This window comes from Haemorhous mexicanus, chromosome 13 (assembly GCF_027477595.1).
Source record: "Haemorhous mexicanus isolate bHaeMex1 chromosome 13, bHaeMex1.pri, whole genome shotgun sequence".
Lineage (NCBI taxonomy): Eukaryota > Metazoa > Chordata > Aves > Passeriformes > Fringillidae > Haemorhous > Haemorhous mexicanus.
Window position 1 is genome coordinate 8,376,106 of NC_082353.1, and position 18,251 is coordinate 8,394,356.

At 40.0% G+C, this 18,251-nt stretch overlaps 1 protein-coding gene across 2 annotated transcripts in view; it reads left to right on the top strand.

Annotated features, from left to right (window-relative positions):
• Window positions 1-18,251, top strand: part of MYO1E (myosin IE) — a 76,059-nt gene that overhangs the window by 34,085 nt on the left and 23,723 nt on the right. For both annotated transcript variants that reach the window (XM_059858229.1, XM_059858228.1), the window contains 9 exons: window positions 6,369-6,456; window positions 8,013-8,102; window positions 8,824-8,955; window positions 10,212-10,346; window positions 11,448-11,580; window positions 14,970-15,166; window positions 16,094-16,174; window positions 16,563-16,649; window positions 17,934-18,020. In XM_059858229.1, the coding sequence (XP_059714212.1) occupies window positions 6,369-6,456; window positions 8,013-8,102; window positions 8,824-8,955; window positions 10,212-10,346; window positions 11,448-11,580; window positions 14,970-15,166; window positions 16,094-16,174; window positions 16,563-16,649; window positions 17,934-18,020 (1,030 nt within the window). The remainder of the gene's footprint in view (window positions 1-6,368; window positions 6,457-8,012; window positions 8,103-8,823; window positions 8,956-10,211; window positions 10,347-11,447; window positions 11,581-14,969; window positions 15,167-16,093; window positions 16,175-16,562; window positions 16,650-17,933; window positions 18,021-18,251) is intronic.

Here is an 18,251-nt window from a genome sequence, read left to right on the forward strand (position 1 = left end):
TTTGGTGTTTCACCTTGGTGAAGCAAAAAAGTTTATTATATCATGAAAAATCTTCTGTCCACATCCACATTTTGGGATTTTCTGGGGTAGCCAGAGTTTTCTGACCCTCCTTTTTGTTTTCCAGTAAAATCCTGATGACAGCTGAACCACAAGAAATCTCTTACTCACCCAGCCAGCTTCTTGTCCAATGCCAAAATTGCAACAGCTTGAATGACTGCATGAGGGGGCTGGATTAACAGCTGTACAACCAGATACTGTTAAATCCAGCAATCCCCCATGGACTGCATTTATCATGGGCTTTTGTTCCTTTTGGAATTCTACTTGCATTCACTCAGAGACAAAAGGCGAGAGATACTGGGAAATTAATTTTCACTATTAATCTCTTTTAATTATTAAGCGATGGAATTCATTGTAGAATTATTACTAAACTTTTTTCAGTGACAGGCATTATTTAAGTGACAGTCAAAGTGAATTTTGGGACCAGAGTTATGCTTTGTTCTCATCTGTGGGTTTTATAGGTGGTGTGTGGTAAAAGAAAATGTGTGGAGAGCAAGAACTGCAGGATCCTGCAGCTGGGACCCTCTGCCCCTTCTGACAGGGCTGCTGGGGGTTGCAGTGCAGAGCACCTGGAGCTGCCCTTTGCCCATCCCCAGGGCAGGGTGGGGCCTCCCAGGGCTGTGCAGGGATTTTACACCTGGGAAGGCCAGGCAGGTGGTAAGAGTTTGCTGGGTTCAAGGAAGGGCTCCCTGCTCCAGGGCCCCTGGGGTAAAGGAAACAAAAAGCCCAGAGCTCTCCTGCCTTCACTGGGTTGGCTGAATTGTTCTATGAGCTCAGTCTTTCTCTTTGGAGAACTGATACTTATTGCTGTGCTGAAGTTTATTAGACACATGCAGTCAAATTGAGACCTGTTAGGAATGGGTAAAATTGGGATTTTGCTTTTGGCATAAAGTAACATCTCAGAGAGTGGGATGTTTCACATGAAGCTAAATTTATAGTGAAAATCTTTGAGCTGTTGTGGATTGTGAATAAAAACTCTATTTTTGATCCTGTGCTATGCCCCACAGTGCAATGCATGCAGAGTCACATTGAGTGAGTTCTGAGATGCAGATCTGAGATACAAACTTAGAGCTTTAATTTTACATGAGAGTTCTTGTACTTGATTGCTGGGTGATGATGTACTTGAATGCTCTTAGGAGTGTACATTTTGTATGTGCAGAGTGAAACTTCTGCTGGTGTTAATTGAAATCTAGTGCAAAACTGAAACAAGAAGGATCATGTTTGCAGGGGACGTTTTAGAGACTTTTTTCTGCATGCACATTTATTTTTCCTTTGATATTTTTATTACAAACACTGTAGAAACTGTGGACTAGACTTACAAGTAGTTTTCGTAATGGTTTTTGATTTTTTAGGACACTTCAAAATTCTTTTTATAAATAATGAATCAAGTAACTCAGCTGCTCACTAAGTTCATATTGTTTGGTTACTATTTTAATCTTTCGGACCACATTTGATTTAAACTCTTTAGATACTGCTTGTATTTTCTGATTTAATGTCATCACTGTTTCCAACAACCAAGGCTGGCTTTGGGAGAAAGTTTCTTGAAGTTAGGAGTTTGCTTGCTTTGTGTTTTGTTGTGTGGACCAGAAGGCACTGAAACTGCTGCAGACTGGCAGCTTCCAGGATGCTGCAGTTCTTGACTGAAATGAATGTTCTTCCTAATTTAGAGTCTGCTACCACTCCATCAGTTTCACATAATAGCTGCCAGGGGTTTCCCATTTCTGCCCCTAAACTGGTGATTCTCAAAATACTGAGACACATCTGTCTGTTGTCATTGCCACAGAGGCTGCTGAGCATAAGCAGTTTCAAATGAACCTTGGTGTTCAGTGAAACATAGTTTTTTCTGTGAAAAATTGTCCTGTGGAAGATGAGTGATGATGATAATATGGTTATAGTGAGGTGCTTCTTGCATCTCTGCTTCATAACTAGTCTGAATTTGGAGTGACTCCACTGAAAATCCCTGGCAGAACAGAAGGAGCAGAACCAGCTAGTACCCAGGTTTTTCCATGTCTGAGTAGGAGATTTCCCTGCAAAAACAGAAGGTAAGAAGTAAGGTGTAGAGTGGCCCTGTTCACAGCCAGGTCACAAAGGCAAAGTCTGGCTGCTGTTGCATGAGGAGGCAGAAGGGTGGTGGGGAAGGGGCAGGTGCACACCTGCTGTGCCCTCCCACCGTGTGCTTTGGGCACCTGTGGCATCTGCCTGCAAACCTGGGAGGGGATGTGCATCCCACAGACTAGATCTGTGTTTCCTGGCAGGTGAAGGAAGCTCCCTAATGTAGCAGAGCCCCTTTTACCTGGACATGAATTCCAAATGCATTTAGACACTGATAGAAAAACTCATCCTCTAGAAAAACTCAAAAATCAGTGAATGAACTGGGAAAGCAGATCCGAAAGAAAATGCAAATCTCTGAAAGGGTGAATAGATGATAACCAAAAATAATCCCTTTTCATATGATAATACTAATTTAAAAAGAAAAACTGTTACCAAACAACCTTTCCAAGGCCAGTTAGGGCTTTTTCATTAGCTGAGTAATTCCAGCATATTTGCATATATGTTAAGAAAGTTACATGTGCCCATGTCTAATCCCAGCTGAGCTGCTTTGCGTGGCTGCTGCAGAGTAAATAAACAATGAGGTGATTCATGGGCTGCCTCCGGGCTGGGCTGAGTCCAGGAGCAGGGTGTGCTTAGGTGGGAAGAGGGAGCAGTGGCCCCAGGTCTTCCCTGGCTCTGTGTGCATGGGCAGGAGTGCAGAGGAAGTTCACTCACAGGGGTAGCGTGGCTGCACTGGACTTCATTTCCCATTCAGTTTATGTTTTACTGAGGCATGATATTCAGTTTAGACCTTTCTTGAACTAAGTTTGTCAGTGGCAATTAAAAGAGACTGTTGGCATTTCTGCCCTGTGTGGCATGGCAGCCCTTTCAGACTGTCAGCAAGGAGTTGTCCAGTCAAGATTTTAATTATTAAGAATTGTCTCTCGTGCCTTTAATTCCTTTTGGGCTATCACTGTTCTTTAACTGAGAGAGTGGAGGTTATGATTAGTCTTTTTCTATTATGTAGCAATAAATACATTTCTTCAGAGTGTTGTTAAGGTTTTACCTTTCTATAAAGCTGAGGACTTTATTTTCACTTTGCTTCTGTGATCCCTGCCGGGAGATGTTGCTGTTGCTTTAAAGCAGTTTTTCTTGTCTGTAGTTTTAGTTTGCATTTGCCATTTGTGTGGCAATATTTGAGGAAAGCAGTGTATAATGACTGCATATCTGAAAAGCCAGTACATCTGATGTACTACGAATAGGAGTTAATGAAAAGATCATTTACCACCTGAACTGCTTTTAGTGAACAGCTCATGTCTGTCTTAAATCTATTAAGTTCAAAATTCAGTATGAGATTTCTAGTCAGCTTCTGTATCTCAGCTTTCCAGAAGACTCAAATGACTGATCATTCTGAAAAGAGCCTGACTGGAAAGGAAATATGGCTGAATTTTAATGAGGAAGTGGTAGAAACATAAGTCTAACACTGTAAGAAAAGTTAGGTTAAAGCTCTGATTCACAAGGGAGAAATATTTCACTGAAATCATGCTACTGAGGTTTCTCTGAACATAATTGCAGAAAGTAAATTTTCTGTGTAAACAAACTAAAAAACTTATCCAAACACATCAGAGTATTTTACATATACAGTGTTCTTTATTGGCAGATCCAAGAGTTCTTTATAAATATTTGGTATTAAAATTTCTACATTGTCCTGGTGATGTAGATAAGCATCACTTGTATTGTTCTACAGCCATGGATACCATTTTAAATGTCACTCAGAAAATTAATTTTAGAGAGAAGAATGATGCTGTGTATTGGATCTTGCTTCTCCAATTATTGATTGTTTCCTGTGGGAAGGAAGCGAGGAGCAAAAAACATTTCCTTCTCTGTTTGTAGTCTTATTCTGATTTCAGCTAAGTATTAATTGACTTTGTGGAAGAAAATGTCATTTTTCTGAAGTGGCAAATAGTGCTAGAAGAAATAACATATCTTTCAAAGCATTATAATTTTTGTTAGTGTTTGCCATTATTTGCTAGTTTTATTTTTGACAAGAAAAGTCTCTGAAAAAATTGTAACACACAGAGTCCACTTTAAGCCATTTTAAGAATTTTTTCAAACTCTAAAAACTTCCATACTTCCAACATACTTCAAACTACCAAGTTAGATGATTCTTACATCTTCTTAGAATAGTGTTAATAGCAGCAGAGCAATAAGATTTATATGAAGCAGCTGCATGAGAACCATTTGGCAGGAAGACACAATTTCCCTGATCCATTTGAATACCTTAGCTTTACTGGGGGCAGGATACCATCCCATCAGATAAAGCTACTTAGGTTCATAAATAATGCATCTTCTTGTTTTATTCTGGTTTAATTGGAGCAATTTGCTGGTCTTTGATCAATAAAAACCTAAAACTGAAAAACAATGCATGCATGCATAAATCTAAGGAAACTCTGGAAGGCAGTCTTTTGGCCAAGTTAATGTACTAGAAAGGACCACTTAGATTGAAACAGAGCTTGATTGCTCCAGGTCAGTTCTGTGGCAGACACTATGGAGTAAGAAATGCAAGCCACACACTTAATTTGAGCAAGGAGGAGAAGGATAATGGATGCATTGAAGAAAATCTTACAGAAACATGTTATATTTTTACCGTGTGATAAATAATACCTGATCTGATTTATTCAGTGTTTGGCCCTGGATTCTCCCCTCTACTCATCTGAAAACTGCTGTTTGTAAGCTCAGAGTATGAGTCAGGTTCAGTTGGTTTGTCTGGTTTTACAACAGGAAGAACAAATTTACTGCCAGCAGATTTTGAAGAAATGTTATTTTAATTATTGAACTATTCATGATGTGAACTTTTAAAAGCAGTTTGCCATTCATCAAAGTCTGTCCCTGTGAAGGTAGTAGATGTGCAGAATACAGGCTTTCTTGGTTGTTAGGAAAAGGTGACTCAGAAGAATAATAATAATCATGGTCTGTGTTCCACAGATGGATGCTCAGTAAGTATTTTTTCACCCTTTCAAGTTTTCAGTTTGATCTGTAAAACTGTAGTCAAGAGAAGACAAAAGCATGAAAACATTTCTGGGAAAATAATTTAAAAGAGCCTTTCGGTGTTTCTGTGTTGTTTGGAAGCTTTAAAGATGTAAAATTACATTTGCAGCTTGGCAGTTTGAGGAGTTTTTCCAGAATGAAACCTTTAAAAATGTGTCTATTAGTCATGCTGATAAAGAGGTCTGGGTAGTTCTCAGTGAGTCCCTTTCCTGTGCAGGACATGCTGATGTTTCTTTGGCAGATGTAGCTAAAGTCTGTGCAGGAAAAGATGTGCATTTGATCCATATCCAGGAACAAGTGGGCGCAGGATAGAAGAGTCAACAACATTCACTGAAATTATTCAGGAGTTTAAAGATAGCACAGATTTTCAGAAAAGAGAACACTATTTTAGCTCTTCTTGTGGTGTTGACCCAACATCTGTGCGTTGTTCTTTTTGCTTCGGTGCAGTTGTCCTGCTCACAGGAAATGCATTAAGGTCAGAGCTGATTTGCACCAAGGCTTACAAAGTCTGGAGGAATTTTGTTGAAATGAAGGGAAGAAGCTTTAAGGGATGAAGTGAAGGGAGGTTGGATTGCCTGGCATGCCAGTCTTCTTTCCCTCTTGAGAAACTTTCTGATTGCAAGAAGGCAAAGCTGCTGATGGTGTAAACACCATTCACCATTGAAGTGAAATATTATAAAGGAAGGAAGGAAGGAATTGTGAGAGCTAGTATGGCATAGTAAGACTTCTTGTACCCTGTGTCAAGAGGCCTAGGAGCAGGAAGGTAGTTCTTCCGTCATTCAGGATGTGATTAATAATGCCTCATTATTTTATTCAGGAACACCTAAAACAAAAAACTACTAAAATGAAGTAGGAATCTGGCATCTCATGCACAGCTCAGATTTTTAAATTAGTTTTTGTGTCATGTAGATGGGAATTGAGTCTTTAACTGTCTTTTGAGCATCCTGGTTTAAGTAGATGTTTCTCAGTGCATGTACTTTTCTGACCTTGGAGTCTCACAGAGGTTCTGGTGTCCATGCAGGATGGTGTATTCAGAGTTCTGTACTCACAAACATATCCCAGTACCATGCTACCCCACTGTATCACAGTCTGTATTACCAGGTTACTCAGGCTGAATGTGGTGTATTTAGCTAAGGTACTTTACCTTGGTTGGACAAGATGAACTTCAGATTACCCCACTGTAGAGTTACTTAAGAACTAACATCTACATTTTTGTGTTTCTTTTTCTATAGTGGGGAAAGTGGTGCTGGAAAGACTGTAGCTGCTAAATATATCATGAGTTATATCTCCAAAATTTCAGGAGGGGGTCCTAAAGTCCAGGTGAGTTGATACACAGTAATTCTGAAGCATAAGCTTAGTCTAAAGATTCCCTTGAGAGGTGGAATGACAGAGGGTGTTGGGGCAGACACTGGCAGGTAAGAGGCTCTTTTGACCTGGGATCTTGGGGATGAGCAGCCAGAAGCACGTGGGCCCCAGGGCCAGAGTCAGCTCTGCTCCAGGTGCTGTAGCCCCTATGCTGAACTGCATCTGCAAGATGGATGGGTTTGGATTTTGGTTTTGTTTTGTTATTTTTAGTTAAGTAACAAGAGGTACTTTAATTGCTCTAAACCAGTATAAGAACAATCAGTCCTTTCAGTAGATGTGTGGTTTTTCCTCCTGTCTTGGCATTTTATTGAAAACTGACCTGCTTTTTGGGTTTCTGTTGCTTCCTTTAAATTTCTGATTTGTGTGTATACATCAAAGAGGCACAGCAAAAGCATCTTGTTTTATGAGGTTACCTAGGCACAATTAGGGTGTGTGAAAGCTGCCTGAAAGAACAAATAGTTGCTTTTGTTAATAACTCTCCTGTTGATGTCTGTTCTACCTATGAACTAAGGCTAATTGAGTGAAATAGCCATAAAAATTCCCTTAATGACATAACAGTGTCAGTCCTTCACTGACGGGCACTGGTGGGTAGTGGCTGCTTTTTCCAGTCCATTCCTGTTGAGTGCTTGCTGTAATTCTTGTTTTATTGCAGTCTCTGACATTGAGTGTGTTCTTTCTGTGTAGTTTTGCACAACAGTGACATTGGGACCATTGCAGAGAATAACTCAGTAACCAAGAGAATGATCCAGAGAGAGTGCGTTGTGTTATTTTTGCAATAAATATATTTTATATAGTAAATATTTTGTTTCAAAGAGTCCATCTTTTTGTACAAAATTTTAAAAATCTCTTCATAATTACAGAGTTAGAGTTGATGAGGTTGACAGGTTGCCTTGAGCATTTCTTTTGAAATAAAATTCCATCTTCTTTTCACAACAGCCTGCATTGGCTTTTTTCCAAAGTTGATGTCTTCTCCATGTTTTAAGCTCCCAGGACCAGATAAAGAGACAATAGTAACACATTACTTTGCTTTCTGAGACAACTGGATAGCATTTTCAGAGATCCCAAAACAGATTGCTGAAGCACTGGCAGATTCCTAAATTTCGTGCTACTCTGACTTCACTGATTGTGGTTCCAGACCCCCCCCCCCCCCCCCCCCCAAAAAATTAAATGCTCATGTGTAAGTGTGGTTTGAAATGAAGATGATGGAAAAAACAGATCAGTTTATTGGCTGTGTTGATTGGCAGAACAATGCACAGAAGAACCAGGTTTTAGCCTCAGGCATTTTGTTTAATTCTGTAAGATTTTCCTCAAAAATAGGAACTAAAAGCTCTGGAAGAAAAATTGTTGGATTCTATTTGTTACATGATTGAGAGAATTTTTTACAGATGCAGGATTTCTTGCCTTTTTAATATATAATTTATATGTCATGTGGTTTTTTTGTAGAAAATCTGTAAGAACTTTAAAAATGTCTATTTCTAAATTTGCATTTCTTTAATTTCCTAAAATTTTAGCATGTTAAAGATATTATTCTACAATCCAACCCTTTGCTGGAGGCCTTTGGGAATGCAAAAACTGTACGGAACAACAACTCCAGCAGATTTGTAAGTCCCTCTCCCTTTGAGATGACTTTACTCTCCCAGCTTGTGTGTTACAGAGGGAGGATTCAGGGGTATAATGGAAATTTACTACAGATGAGGTAAATCTGAATAAGAGAAAAAGATAGAAAGTGTGTTTTAAACCGCAGTTGAGGTCAGAGGCTTCTGTATAGGTTTTTTTTTCCTGCATTCCTCTGTATGTACTGGGTACAGTTTTTGTCATTCCAGAAGGGTCAAGATAATCTCATGAAGTGACTGCTCACTAAATTGCACACCAGAGGTTCCATTTGAAAAAGTTACTCATAGGCTTTAAAAATTTGAGCTGTGTTCCTTGGCTAAGATGAGTGTTAATGCAGTTAATGTCACCCTGAAAGCAAGAGAGCTTTGCTTCCAGGCAGAACAGTTTGCTGTTGGTTGTGAGTCTGTTGAGCTGACCTGCTGTTTAGATGAGCCTCCTTGTTTCCTTTATAATGAGCAAGAGTCTCAGCAGTGAAGAGAAGCCACTGATTTAATTTCCTCTCTACATTTGCATTAACATGGGATGGGTTGATGTTGACCTGTAAAAATGAAGAAAAGATGTGTTGGTTCAAGGGTGTAAGCTTAGGTTGTACCTTGAGGTATCTATAAAGATGAAATAACCTTGTAACCTTGCTTGGAATACAGTACAAGTGCACAATTTTGAATTTGCATTCACTAATCATTTAACAGCTTGAATTATTTATTGCAGGGGAAATACTTTGAAATACAGTTTAGCCCAGGTGGAGAACCAGATGGAGGGAAAATCTCCAACTTCCTACTGGAAAAATCTCGAGTTGTAATGAGGAATCCTGGAGAGAGGAGTTTTCACATTTTTTACCAGGTCAGAAGTGTCTAAGTCCTTTTTGAGTTATGTAAAGTATCTAGGACCTGTTTCTCCTTTTGATTGAGTGGTTGTTCTCAAAGCAGAGATTTGAGTGCACGCTGCAGAGGTAACCTGGTCTCTGCTGGGAAGCTCAGTAGCATGGTGAGACACCATCTGCCACAGACCTGCCTGGCTGCCTTTCAGAATACTGCAGTATTTCAAAGCCTTGCTTGGAAACTCATTGTGAGTTCCCATATGGAAAAATCTAGGAGAATATAATAGAAAAGGAGAACTTTTCAGCAGTTTTCTATTTAAACTGGCCTATATATTTAGAGAGAGAGGCCAGTTTATATAAATCTGTATTGGCCTGTACTTCCCATGAAAGAGAAATTTGATTCTCAGTTTATTTTTCTGAGACATTTATGATAATGCTTTGTTGAGCTGTCCAAGTATCCCGAGTTTTTGTGTTTAAAAAGATTTTGCTGGCCTTCAGTGGTCTTTGATGTGCATGGTCCTCACCTGCTGGAGTGCTGCTGATCAATCTGTACAAAACTAGGGCCAAGCCAGAGCTTTGTAAGTGACTGTAGCCAGCTTCACATATAGTTGAAGTGCCATTGCCAGGGGGGAAAGCTGAGTTGGTGCTGGAATTGCTCCAGGAGCTGTGTGTTCTCCTTTTCTGAGGTTTATGTACAATTTGCCCTGTCCTGCTGCTTTTCCTGTGGCCTGGAGAGGTTGTTTGACACAAGGGTTAAGAGACTGTGGGGTTTTGACAGCTCTGTTTTGAGGTTTGTTCCTCCCTGCTGCAGCCATGTCTGTGCGTGGCTGCAGGGCCTTGGCACAGGTCTGAGGGGTGTGGAGGGTGCTTGTCCTCCCAGAGAGCCACAGGTGATGCTTTCTGAATGTGCTCCCAGCTGTGCCTGCCTTGCAGCAAGTGTGGAAAACACATCCCTGCTAAGGATTTAGGGAACACATTCTGGATGGAAAACCCATTTTGTCTTTTCTTAATGAGTTAAAGATAATGGAAGGCATTCAAGGTAGTCACAATATTAGCTAGTTATTAGTTTTGAAGTTAGAACTAAACCATTTGTGGCAGTGGAATTGAGAACCTGGTCTTTTGGGTTAACCAATTACCAGAAGGTGGGAAGAATACATCCCTGGCACAGCACCAGCCTTATCTCTCCCAGTAATTCCAGGCTCAGTCACCTGTTTCTGACCTGCTCATCTCTGCTGGAGATTGTTGGGTGATCCCTAATTTGGGGGTTTTTTTTCTGCAGCTAATTGAAGGGGCTTCCTCAGAACAAAAAAGCAGCCTTGGCATTACCAGTATGGACTACTATTACTATCTGAGTCTCTCTGGGTCCTACAAAGTGGATGACATCAATGACAAATCAGATTTCCAAGAAACGCTGGTGAGTTCTTTACTGTGATTTGTGTGTTCATTTTACTCTTCATTTTTAGCAAAAATGTTGCTCTACTAATGTGGGAATGAGAAATTAATGTAGATACAGCTTACTCTAGTTGTATTTTGCCTTGAGGAGGGGGTATGTTAACCCTGAAGACAGGTTTTGTAGAAAGGTGTTGTGATTTTCAGTTTGTTCTTTTTCAGAAGGGTGCAAATTTAATGAAATTGAACTTGTACAAGTAACCTGTAGTATGAGAAATGTGAAAATGCAAACACAACGAGGAACTTGCATTAGAAGAAAATTATAAGAGTGCTCTGTTTTAGCTGAATTACCAGTGCTGGCTGACCTTCCATGCTTATTTAAAACAGTACAGCTGAAAAGCTGGAGAAAGGGAGTGTGAAAACACAGATCAGGGATCTTTATCCAGAGCTGCTGCCAGTTCATTGTGTGACCTGCCAACTGCTGGTGTCCTGTTCTTAGGAATTTACTATTTAAAGTTGATGCATTAACACATCTATGTATGTAGCACATTTAAAGGCCTATAAAATAATTGTTACTGTTGTATTGGAGCTTATTTGATATTTTAGAAAAACAGTTTGTTGAGAAGACATTCTGTAAGTTGTCCTGTGCTCGGAACTCCAAACCCCTGGGGTGCTGGGGATTTTCTAGTAAGTGGCTGAGATTCACAGCCTAAGCCAGACACTGGGCTGTGATGTAGAGTTATTAAGTACAGCTTCACAGTTCTTAGTCTTGGGTTAAGTGTAGAAGGAATAAAATCATTGTCTCTTATGTTTGTTGTTTCCCAGTTTGCAGTGAAACTATTTCATTTTAGTGTGACGCTTTAAAGCAGGTGTTTATTTTTTCTGGAACTTATTTTGTTAATGCATGTTCTAAAAAGTGTAGATGCTTTTGTATTTAATTTAAAAAAGTACAGAAATGCTGAAGTAGAACATCTGGTGCCCTTTGAAATTTCAGCTTTAATGACATTTGATTGTGTTAGGAATCTGAATTGCTTTGAATAACTCTATTTTTTAACACCAACATTTTAAAAGGATTTCTAAGACAAGTCTCTTCAACTGATGCAAATTTGTTTGTTTTTCGTCCCAGCACGCAATGAGTGTGATTGGGATCTTTGCAGAGGAGCAGGCATTGGTACTGCAGATAGTGGCAGGAATATTGCACTTGGGAAACATCAGCTTCAAAGAAGTTGGCAACTATGCAGGAGTGGAGAGCGAGGAGTGTAAGTACCTCTGGAACCTGTTACAGGAGCAGCAGTGGGCTGCAGCCCAGATGGCAGAAGGTGAACTGCAATTTAGAGCTGCTTATCCAAACAGAGCAGAATTTCTTAGAATGTCAGGCTGCCAGTTGAGAGTCTCTGCCAAAACCAGGTGCTGAGGGCCCCTCTTTTGTCTTGTAAAAGGCCACTGACTTAAACAGAGTGTGGTTTTGAATTTGAGAAATCCTGTTCCAGCCTTTGAGTGTGAAGTAATAGACACTGTAAGAAGGGCTTGAACTCTGCTTCTTTCAGTGCATCAGCACACATTCATAAACCTCTGTTTATTATGTGGTTTGTGTGGCCTCCTGTGCTGTGAGAGCAGCTCCCAGCTGTGGTGTCCCTGGGCCCAGGCATCCATACAGGTGTGTGCATGTGTCCTGTAAAGAGAGATTCAGAGCTGAACTGAAATGCAGGCTTTACATTCTACAGTTGTGTTCAGTGTCTCACATTCCTCAACTGATACCTCATTGTTAGCTACGCCTGCTGAGTAACTATTTCTTTACAATTCCCTTTCCCACAGTGCCCTGTCCCTGTGTCCCTCAGCACGTGCTCTGTCCTGTAGCAGCTGGGCTCACAGCAGCAAGGTGTTGGACTGTCAGTGGACTTGGAGTTTGAAATGGTTTTGTTGTGATTTACACCTTGCATCTAAGGTGGATTTATGCTACTTGCATAGTTTAAGGACAGAGTGGATAAGCACAACACACATAACAGTATTTACACATACCTGTGTGCTCTCTTAATTCTTGGTTCACAATGGGTCTTATGTTTAGGAAAATTGCATTTGTTTACTTTAAGATACTTTATTTCATAACTTACTTATCTTGTGCAGTCAGCTTCACGCTCAACTCTATTAGCATTCTCCTGCTATTTGTTTTATGAAACTGGGAAGTAAAAATTACTAATTTTTAACCTTCCTAGTCTCTCAAATTAAGAAGTGAAGCCAAAGAAAAACATTTTGTGGCATTGTATTTTTATGCCTTTTGGTTCCAAATGAGCTACTGTACTTCAGTTTCAATCACAGTGTTAAATCTTTCAATCAGATCAAGATATCTGAAAGCCATACAAGATGGATACAGAGTGAGTTGCATCAAAATAACAAATGGCAAAGACATTAATTGAAAATAAATCATTAGAAGTGAATGTATTTTGTGATGAGCCATGTCCACCATGTTTCTCCTCCTCCCTGGGATACAAATGCATAAATTGTGTATGAATAATACATGGGAAGAAATTAGAAAGTAGAAGGAATATCAAACTTACACATAAGTGTACTGATTTTAGAGAATCCAGGGAAGAAATAGCCACATCTAGCACATCATTTCTACATTATGAAGATGAAAGTTGGTCTCATTTCTCTTCCCCATTAGTCTTCCCCCCAGTTTACTCTTTGTCCTAACCAGCCAAATAGTAAAGCATTCATAGCCTGCACAGCCACAAAAGATAAAGCACAAGGAACCACCACTGGTCAGTCCTGCTTTGTGTAAGCCTGAAACAATAAAAAGTTTAAGGATTTGGTCAATAGCATTCTTGTTGTTATACAGCCAATTGCAGAAAAACATGCCAAGCCATTCTTTGGGACACCAAAAACTCCACTCTGAGTCAGCATCAAATCTGTACAGACCATTCTTGACAGACCTTTAGACAAGTACATCTTTAAAACTGCCAGTAGTATGCTGTCTACTCTAGTTTTTGATTATATTAATAGATGAAAAAAGTTCTTCTTTGCTGGAAATCTTCCATGCTACAAATCAAGGCAAATAATAGTACTTCTCTCTTGGAAGGAGAAAAGAATTTAACTCTCCCTCTTTACACTTGCATTGTATTGAAAGGGTTGTTTTTCACTTCCTGGAAGCCCAGGAGGTGAGCCAGGTCTTTTCAGCTTTCCTTCACAGAGTGCATTTAAAACTCTTCCACTGAATGCTACTGATGACTCTTTGAGGATCATTTTTTCAATTACATGCATATCCTGCTTTATAATAATTTCCAGACTGTAACTTTATGGTCCCTAACTAGGGAAAACAGTCAGGCATCTCAGGAATGTGAAGTTGTATCAAGTGCTGGCCAGCTACTCTTCCCTTACAGTAAATCATTAGCCCTGGGCAGGGGGAGTTTCTGGGCTCTGCATGGTGCTCCTTGCCATTAGACTGTCTTCATCAATTCTTACCAGTAGTTTTGGTTAAGCATTTTTCCTGGCATCTTAACAGTATATGTGAGCATATCTGGTGGTCTGTACTTGCCTGCATTCTTTCCCAAGGTAAAGCATACAGTGATTGACCTTTTCATGTGCTCTTCATCCTGAGTTCTCTGAATTGCCAGAGATGTTGCCAGTGACTCAACTTTGTGTGGTTCCTGGTACCTCAGAGTAAATTTAATCGTTTGCTGGTGGTAATAAATCATATTTTAGAAAGCTGGTGGTTATTTCCAATTTTGAAAATACTTTTGTAATAATGTACTAAAGGGTTTAGTGAAGTCATGCTGTGACATTACAGATGCATAAAGTGCAAGTGGCTGCCACCTTAGTGATTACTTTACATCCTCCTCACACCAGTAAAGTAGATCTGAAACCAGTGGAACATGGAGGAAGCACTGTCAGAGGATCATGTGGTTTAGTGGAGAAAGTTTCCAGGAGTTTTCCTCAGGAGCTGTTTCCATTTGCTTTCAAGGCCCTTGTGTTTTTCCACTCCCTAAGGTGTGTGACACCTGCAGTAACATCTGCACCATGTGCTGAGAGTGCAGAGGATACCAGACCCTGGGCTGCTTATGGCACAGATGTATTCTTGTGCTTTCCTTTTAAATAAGGGGAAACAGAATTGGCAAAGTACTTACAGAATAAGGAATTGAAAAATAAAAGGCAAGGTAATTGAAAACTTTTTGCAATGTCCTAACTTATAAGAAGAAAGAGAAAGGATATTAGGAAACAGCCTACTTTTTATTACATTTTAAACATTTCATGTTTTTACAAAGAATTTTCAATGGTGTCAATTTTATTTCATGTGTGAGCTCTACATTTTATTTCCATCTCCTCCAAGAGTGATTTGTTTGAACCACACAGTTCAAAACCATGTCCTGTGGCAGCTTACATGTTTGAAGGACTGAAGGTACAGAAATAGCTGACTATTTTACTTCAAGGTCATTTATCTTAATTGAAATCCATGTAAGTAAAGAATTGAAAATGCTCTGAGTCTCTATGCCCCTTGAGGAGCATAGAGAAATTTTTAAGACATAAATTGTTCCTCTTTTCCTTTTTAAGCTGCACACTCCATGAGTTTTACTGTTATTTAAGATAAAATTAATTTTTTCTTTGTTCTGTGTTTAGTCTGTAAATAATCCAGCAAGCCTGATCTTTCTTGCAGTTTTAGCTTTCCCTGCTTTTCTCCTGGGAATTAACCAGGACCGCCTGAAGGAAAAACTGACCAGCAGACAGATGGACAGCAAGTGGGGAGGCAAATCTGAGTCCATTAATGTCACCCTGAATGTGGAACAAGCCTGCTACACCAGGGATGCCCTGGCCAAGGCCCTTCATTCCCGTGTTTTTGATTACTTGGTGGATGTAAGTTGGATTTGCTTGATTCTACTGAAGTATCCAAACAAGTTCAAGAGCCCTAGGAATGTTCCTTGCAGGCCTTTTCTTGCCTGTCATTGCTTTGCCCAGGCCTGCCCAGTGCAGTGGGAGTGTGGCCATGGATACCAAACACAGGACACTGCCTCTGACATGAGCTGTGCTTGCAGGTTCCTGCTGTGACTGTCCCATTAGGGGTCCTGATCTCCCTCCTGTCAGAATCCCTACTTCTCTGAGTGGGATTCCTCCTTCTCAGCAGGGCAGAATTAGCTGCTTGTACCCCCCTGCTCTCTGATCCCACCTCCCTGCAAAGAGCCCCTTCAGCAGCAGGATTTGGCACTGGAGCCAGGGGCCAGATTCCATTCTCCATGCTAAAATGCTCTCTTGTTCAGAGTCAGACGCTGGGCTGGAGGCTGGGAGCCCTGGATGCTCCTGGTGCAGCAGGGATCTGCTCCAGGAGGGAGCTGCAGTGACCCAGAGCTCCCTCCTCACAGCAGCCCTGTCATCCATCCCACTGTGCCTGTACCAGCACTGACCTGCACAGGAGGGGATGCAGAGCAAGGTGAAGAGACTCAGTGTCCCTCAGCAAAATTCATCAAAGAGCAGACTTAAAAGCTGTTCTTTTTCTGTTGGCTCCTTTTATTTAACTGAGCTAATTACAGTGAAAAGGAAAGATTTTTGTAGATAGTAGATCCAAAGGCTCACTGACCTGGAAAACAGGATAACATGTACTGTTCATTTCCTAACTGCTTGTAGCACTTTATTAAAAAGTGAAAGAAAAACAACATTTTCTGTATATTTGTATTGAATTCAAATATATTATTTTAAAAGGATTTTTATTATAAGTATTTAAGAATATTGGTGTATTTTAATTGTATAAACTACACTTTGTTTTATGTTTTGTTTCTGTTTTGTTAGTCTATTAATAAGGCTATGGAGAAGGACCATGAAGAATATAACATTGGTGTCCTTGATATTTATGGCTTTGAAATATTTCAGGTATGACAATGGAATATTTGGGGTTTGAGCAGGTCTGACCTAGGAGAGCATTTTTGTAATTTAGAGGGGAAAAAATTTAAACCTGAAAAAAAAATCACAGATCCTATGGCCAGAATAAAAGCAAAAAAAAAAATCCCAATCCATCTTCCTGGACATTGAGATCTCACTGGTAATGTCTCACTTAATAAACATGAGGTATTGAAGAAACTTCAAAGAAATGAAGTCATTGATCTTAAAAGGAAGATCTGAAATTCCACAAAATGTCTATAAAGTCAGCAACCCATCTGTCACTGACAGTGTTGCTTTGAAGCTTATTGCCAGCATAAGAACTAAAAATTATTGTATATAAGGCAGGGGACTAATTTTTACATCGCTTCCTTTTCTACAGAAAAATGGTTTTGAACAGTTCTGCATCAACTTTGTAAATGAAAAACTGCAGCAGATTTTTATTGAATTGACACTGAAGGCAGAGCAGGTAACCAGACTTTTTTTTTTTTTAATTATTTTGGAATTCACAAATAAGCTATTCCTTTTTCAGCTGGTGGCAGAATTGAGGTGTCGTCATCTGCAACAGTAGATCTACCTTGTCCCTAGCAAGACAAAGGGAAAGAAAACAGCCTTTGTTGTTGGCTGACCCTAAAACTGTAAAGCACATCAGCTGCAGGCATTTGTTCTCTGCTGGGGTGGTGCAAAGCCAGTCCACCCCACGGTGTGCTGCTGCAGTCTCATGACTGTGCCCAGGCGTGCTGCAGTCTGACTCATGGGCAGGGATGGAAAGCTGCAGCCTGGCTCCATCCCTGGGCTTTCCTTGAGCATGACACACATTTCACTGGGCATGCTTTCCTTCAAATCCTCCACAGCTTTTCTATTTTTTGAATATATATATTTTTATATATGTATATGTGTGTATATGTAAGAATGAAATAGATCAGAGAAATACAAAGATACTTGTGGAAGTATTTTCAGTTCTCTGCTCACAGTCTTACTGCCAAATCTCCCTTTTTTTGCTTCTGCCTGGGAGGGCAGACAGGATGCAGCTGAGACAGGAGCCCTGTGTGCAGGGTGAGCTCAGGGCTGGCACCAGCTTTGGGACAGAGTTTTCAGGAATGCCCAGACACAATTGCCTTTGTGGGAAAGTAACCAGTCATGGCACTGGGTGCACAAGGGACCTGCAGAGTGTCTACTGAGCCCTTGTATGTGCAACTGACTGGGTCAATTTAATCGAATTTTAATATGGATTTTTCCCCAGTCTTTCTTTAGGTATCTTTTTAGATACAGTAATTGCATACAGAAAAAAAAAGCTGCATCTTCATTTCATGTACGTTTCTAAATCTGTTGTCTGGGGGATCTGATCCTCCATGTCCCTGTCACAATCTGTATTTTTAAAATAGATCAGGATGTGGATACTTAGGTGCCCTGTCAAGATACTGTAAAAGTAATTTTGTTACTATTTGCTAAGTGCTTTGACAATAAATGCAGTTGAAATCTTCCTGCTGTTGTCAGTAACCACGGAAGGGCTGTGAATGACAAAGGAATGTGTGGGGAGAACAGAGTAGGATTCCAATTCATCTTTTAGGCAGCAGAGAGCTGGATTTAACTATCAGTAGGGTCATTTCTCCCACCTCCACCCAGTCATACATTTGGCAAGTCTTCCTGAACATGAGTAGTGCAGAGTTGGTGTCTGTGCAGTGTGTTGTAAATCTAGTGCTACATCTACAGTGCAAAAGAATGTTTGCATCTGTTTCTTTTTACTTAACAGGAAGAATATGTACAAGAAGGAATTAGATGGACACCAATCGAGTACTTCAACAACAAAATAGTGTGTGACCTTATAGAGAACAAAGTGGTAAGTATTTAGAACAAACAGGTGGAGAAAACAAGATTTTTTTTTTCTCTTAAATATTTGGGCAGCTGCTTTTTCTCTAAAGAAGGTTCATAGGAAAATGCAAATACTGTTGTTCAGTTACTGAGTCATACTAAGTCTATATATAAGTCTTACATAAGATGTCTTATGGGAGCCCTAAGATATGTCATGTAAGATTCCATCCAAAAAGAACTATACCATAGCATGATTGAC